The 4,906-nt window shown below is 35.5% G+C and overlaps 1 protein-coding gene and 2 non-coding genes across 3 annotated transcripts; all 3 read right to left on the reverse strand.

Annotated features, from left to right (window-relative positions):
* Positions 1-621: 621 nt before the first annotated feature.
* LOC112093633 (probable mediator of RNA polymerase II transcription subunit 36b) lies at positions 622-3,481 on the reverse strand. Its single transcript, XM_024172470.1, has 7 exons — positions 3,381-3,481; positions 2,984-3,282; positions 2,623-2,718; positions 2,442-2,519; positions 2,162-2,338; positions 1,035-1,126; positions 622-947 (listed from the first exon to the last, which is right to left on the reverse strand). Exons 1-7 carry the CDS (start codon positions 3,394-3,396, stop codon positions 788-790), a joined length of 918 nt encoding a protein of 305 aa, XP_024028238.1. The 5' UTR covers positions 3,397-3,481; the 3' UTR covers positions 622-787.
* LOC112093641 lies at positions 1,499-1,569 on the reverse strand. Its single transcript, XR_002903146.1, has one exon. It is a non-coding gene; the product is annotated as a small nucleolar RNA snoR60 (small nucleolar RNA).
* Positions 1,763-1,834, reverse strand: LOC112093640. The gene has a single exon (XR_002903145.1). It is a non-coding gene; the product is annotated as a small nucleolar RNA snoR60 (small nucleolar RNA).
* Positions 3,482-4,906: the final 1,425 nt, after the last annotated feature.

A 4,906-nucleotide genomic window follows, 5' to 3' on the forward strand; every position in this document is an offset into this window, starting at 1 on the left:
AAATAAAAAACGACTAAAAATCATTTTTCATTTCTCTCCCCTTTTACCCTAAACCAAAACATAATTTTTTTTTTTTTTAGCTTTAATTGTGCTAAACACTTTTTGTCTCCCGTTTTTATTTTTTTTCTCGAAAAACATAAAAAAAAAAAAAAAACAAAAAACAAAACCAACTCTAAATACGGCGAAAAAGCATCGAGTGTGAAAAGAAAAAAAATAAAAATAAAAAACAGAAGTATCGTCTTTCAACGTTAATTTGTTTAATCTATTGTTTCATTCAATTTCGAAAAAAAAAAAAAAAAAAAAAAAAAAAGAAAAAAGGCAAATATGAGAAGGAGCAATTAACCCGTCCTTGATTCCTTGGTTCTCTTGATTCAGAGAGCCGTAGGTAGAAGCTGAACTGAAGTGAAGAGCCACCCTAAAAATCCAAAAACCATTCATGTAATGTTAAATATTCACAGTACGTGATGCCCCTCAATCACTTGGAAGAAAAATAATTCAAGTTGACCATCCATCGATTTAATAAGGTTTATCCGTTCCCATTCCGTTAAATCCGAGATTGAATTGTTTAGGTTTTATTAGAGACAAAATTGAGGGAAGGAATATATCCTTGCATAACAAAAATTTTCAAAACAATCTTAAAATATTTTGCAACCTTGGGATAAATAAAAAAAGTCAAAATTCATATTCAGCCATAACGACGAACAGAAACTACACGAATGAAGTTTTAGAGCTGGTGAAAACGAGAGAAAACAACATAAGCTATCCAGATAAATTAGACCAAGGTTTTTCAGGCAGCAGCTTTTTGCTTCTTGGGCACGCGGTAGGCACCAACCACACAGGCATGGTCACGTTCGAAGGGCTCGAGAGTCACTTGTTCAGTAGGCTTGAATTGCTCAGCCTGCAACTTCTTCACTTCCTGTTGAAACACTGCCTCAGCAGCAGTTGGCCTGAAAAAATGACAAGGTTTTCATCAACAAAAGATGGCCAAAAAAAAAAGAAGCTGAAATAGCCGAACACCACTCAAATCACAAGACTGAGAAAGTTGGGAGAAACAAACCTTAATAGAAATCACAAAGTGACCTCCCGCTTTCAAAAAATAACTAGCATTTAGTGCTAGAATTCTTGCCTGAAAAGAAGAAAATGAAACGACAAATGAAATCTCAGATACAAAATCACAAACCTGAGGAGACTGGCGGATTTCAATGCTAAAAACTAGCAACTTAATGCCAAATGTGAATTAGTTATACCTGAATAACTTTCTCCAGGTTTTATTAGTAATGAAAACTTCTTCACTGACCAGACCTTACATTGCTTTTTGATTGTTTGTCTAAGTTTAATCTCGATTATAGTCAATTCACATCACATCTTGTCTCATAGTGTTGGTAGACTATTAGTTTAAAAAAAAATATGTTCACAATAATATGAAGCAGAGATTAACAAAGTCAAAATAAACAAAATGAAGTAAATTAATGCAGTAAAGCTATCATAATCCAGATTGAGCATCAGAATCTCGGTTTAGCATCACCCATAATGTCTTGAAGGGGAATCCGAGAACTTCGTCACATGCTAAGTGCTCCAGAAAACAAATAACCAACATACAAAAAACAAAAAGCAAACAAAGACACAAGAAATCCAAAATTACAAAACTTGTTTTAATAGGATAAACAATAGAAAATCAACTACTCACTCCAAGAAGAAATAATAATGACTACCAAAGAAACTTAGAACTCTTTATATTATAAAAAGGGAATAAACTAAAATCTGCATCAGAAAACTCGAATGTGCATCATCCATGATGTCCTGAAGGGGAATCCGAGTAACTCATCATATGCAAAAGTATATAAAGAGCAAAACACACCATTTTAAAACAGACAGATAAAAAACCAACAAGAAACAACAAACCAAAGAATCCCAAGTAAAACCAAAGAAATTTTTTATGGCAGAGAATCAAGAAAATACACAAATAGAGTTTCAACAGAAAGCTCACAAACTTTAAAACAACGATAGCCACTATGGTAATTATTAACAAGTAATAATTAGCACCAGCGCAAACACTAAAAAGTGTGAGGTAGTACATATAAAAAGAAACTTGCAGCAATGCCAGATTAAAGACAAAAATCATGTATATCAATAATGAACCATTGAAAACAAAGTAGCCAACCTGATCAGGTTGAGCAACATCAGAAAATATAACATCTACCATGCCAACCAACATCCTGTACTTAGCAGGATGTCTGGCATCCTCAATAATGGGAATCACATTCGTCCGCTTTTTGGCCATGTTGACCAAATCTCTACCACTTCTGTGAGAAAATTCCACCGCATAAACCACCCCAGTCTAGAAACAAAACAAAACAAAACAAAACCCATTGTTAAAAAATCATTCTAACATTAACAATACAAAGTTTAGCGTTCAAAAATACTAGGCAAAGACTACTTACAGGTCCAACAATGTCAGACACGTGAGAGACTGTGGTTCCTGATGCAGCCCCAAGGTAGAGAACCCGAGCACCAGGTTTCTATATTATAAAAAAGTAGATTAACATACAGAAAAAATAAAAATCAAATTATATAAAATCATTCATTCCTTCAAAACAAAAGAACACAAGATAGAGTCATTACAATCCAAACGTCATCAACTCCACCAAGAATGGCGGCTGCTAACTTCGAACGGAACGGGTTCCACACCCGATACTCGACTTTAGTACCATCTTCCTTCTGAACCCAACATAATACTTGGTTAGAAAAAGAAAACGTAAATAATATTCGTAAACATGTACAAAAATGATCGTATTAAATTAATTTTTTTAAATAGATATCCTTAGTTTTGTTAAAGTCCCCAATGATTCACCAAAAAATATCAATAATTTATCAGATTTTAAACAAACCATGAAATATTTACTAAAAATAAAGAAAAGTAAAAAAAAAAAAAAAAAATTTGTTGACATTTTAAGGGGCTCAAAGAAGAGGAAATAGGTGAAACCTGAACGGAAATCCTCTTCTCGTTGTAGACAGCTTCACCAGGGACCATGTTCAAGGTGACGAGAGCGTCTTCTTTGCCCTTCGCAATGAAGACTCCGTCGTGCCTATGAGGCTCAACCACCACTCTGCTTCCTCCTTTCATGCCGCCAGGTCTTCCTCGGTCTGATCTCCCGCCGCCACGGCCTCTGCCACCGCCACGGCCTCTGCCACCGCCGTCGAATCTTCCTCCTCCTCTGCCTCTCCCTCCTCCTCTTCCTCCTCCATCGCCGCGACCGCCCCTGAATCCGCCGCCACCACGTCCTGCGAAAAATGCAAAATCAAAACCGATCAGATCATCAAGACAGGTCAAAGAGAATCGAAAGGTGAATCGAATTGAAAGTAAGGAAAGTTGTAGTTACCTCGAGGAGGTCTCATTTTTGCTAGGGTTAGCCGCAGGAGAATTAGGGTTTTAGTTACAGAACGAAGTTTTGCAAGTCGCCGCTTGCTAGGGTAAAGGGTTTAAGGAGTGGCTGTGCTTTTATAATGGTTTAGAGGGTTAACGGGTTTGAGCCTTAATGGGCTAGCGGGTGCACAGCCCAATTCTATCCAGGACTCGTTTGTTTCAGGGAAAATTCACCAATTATCATATTTTAGAGGTGCAAATAAATTTAATAGCATATTTTTTAAAGTCAGTAAATTATAATATATGTGTATTTCTTTTCAAAATAAATTACTCTTTTCCATTTTTACCCTTCTTTATAGGGTTTTCATTTTTCTTTTTTAGAGCGATCTATTTCTCTTTCTTCTCTCTCTCCCCCATCGTTCCAATCTGCTTTCCCTCGTATCTCTTCTATGTACGCTGAGCTTGGTTCTCCTGTCACCGGAGAAGAAGAGCAACAGGTGGCAATGGTGACGAAAGGACAACGATGATTGTTTTCTTCATGAAGCCTCTAAACTCCACCTTTATTTCGAGTTCTCTCTGTGAAGCCTCCAGAGCCAGCCATCGCGACCAGATCCGTCCAAATCTCATTGTTTTTGCCAACCATATCCTGGAGGTCATCAGAGATCAGAACTAATTCTCGCCGATTTGGGGGCGATTGTGTTGGGAATGGTGTCCTAGAAGCATGAGATGTAATAGGATATTTATTATTTATTTAGTAAAAGAGTTTATTCATTATTTTATGTGCATATATTTATGAATATTTTATGAATATCAATAAAAAATCCATGATTATTTATGTAACCTTAAACATTGTATATAAGTGTTATATACAAGAGGATAATGTTTAAGGATAATAATCAAAAAGTAATGTTCATAATGAATTTAAATTAAAGTTCAGAATCTTTAATTAAAACATTATTAATACATGTCATTCTCATATAGAATGGAACGGTGTTATCCGCACTGTTAATATAGCGAGATATTAAATGAGTGTATTTCGCATAATGAGATTATGTGGAACAAGGACACATACACAATATGAATTTCTAATAATTCCGTTAAGTATAGAAATTCTAATTGAGTCTACCGATGGTCATATATAGGATGATCTTAATCCTGAGTTCTTAACAGACTCCTATTTATGGATTTGTGTCTTTTGATTTACTCGGTACGGATTCTGAGATCCTGAATCCTATTCCTTGTATTTTGGAGACATGATGAAGTAGGTAGCCGGGAATGTTATTACACGAGATGGAATCCATTCCTTCTTAAGAAAGAAGTAGATAAATAATTCTCTTGAAGGTTGATTCGGTACTTGGACTAGTAGGAGCTCCGATTCATGAATGTGTTTTATGAATCACTGTCCATTAGAGAATCAATGGTACTCAAGGATAAAGAAGTAATTAGAGAGGTTAACGGATTTTACCTTGCTCTAATTATGAATTATTTATGGAAGATTGATCTATATGCAATGACTATATCAAATAGACACTTCACAGTTTA

The sequence above is a fragment of the Morus notabilis genome, unplaced genomic scaffold, assembly GCF_000414095.1.
Source record: "Morus notabilis unplaced genomic scaffold, ASM41409v2 Scaffold271, whole genome shotgun sequence".
Taxonomy (NCBI): Eukaryota; Viridiplantae; Streptophyta; class Magnoliopsida; order Rosales; family Moraceae; genus Morus; species Morus notabilis.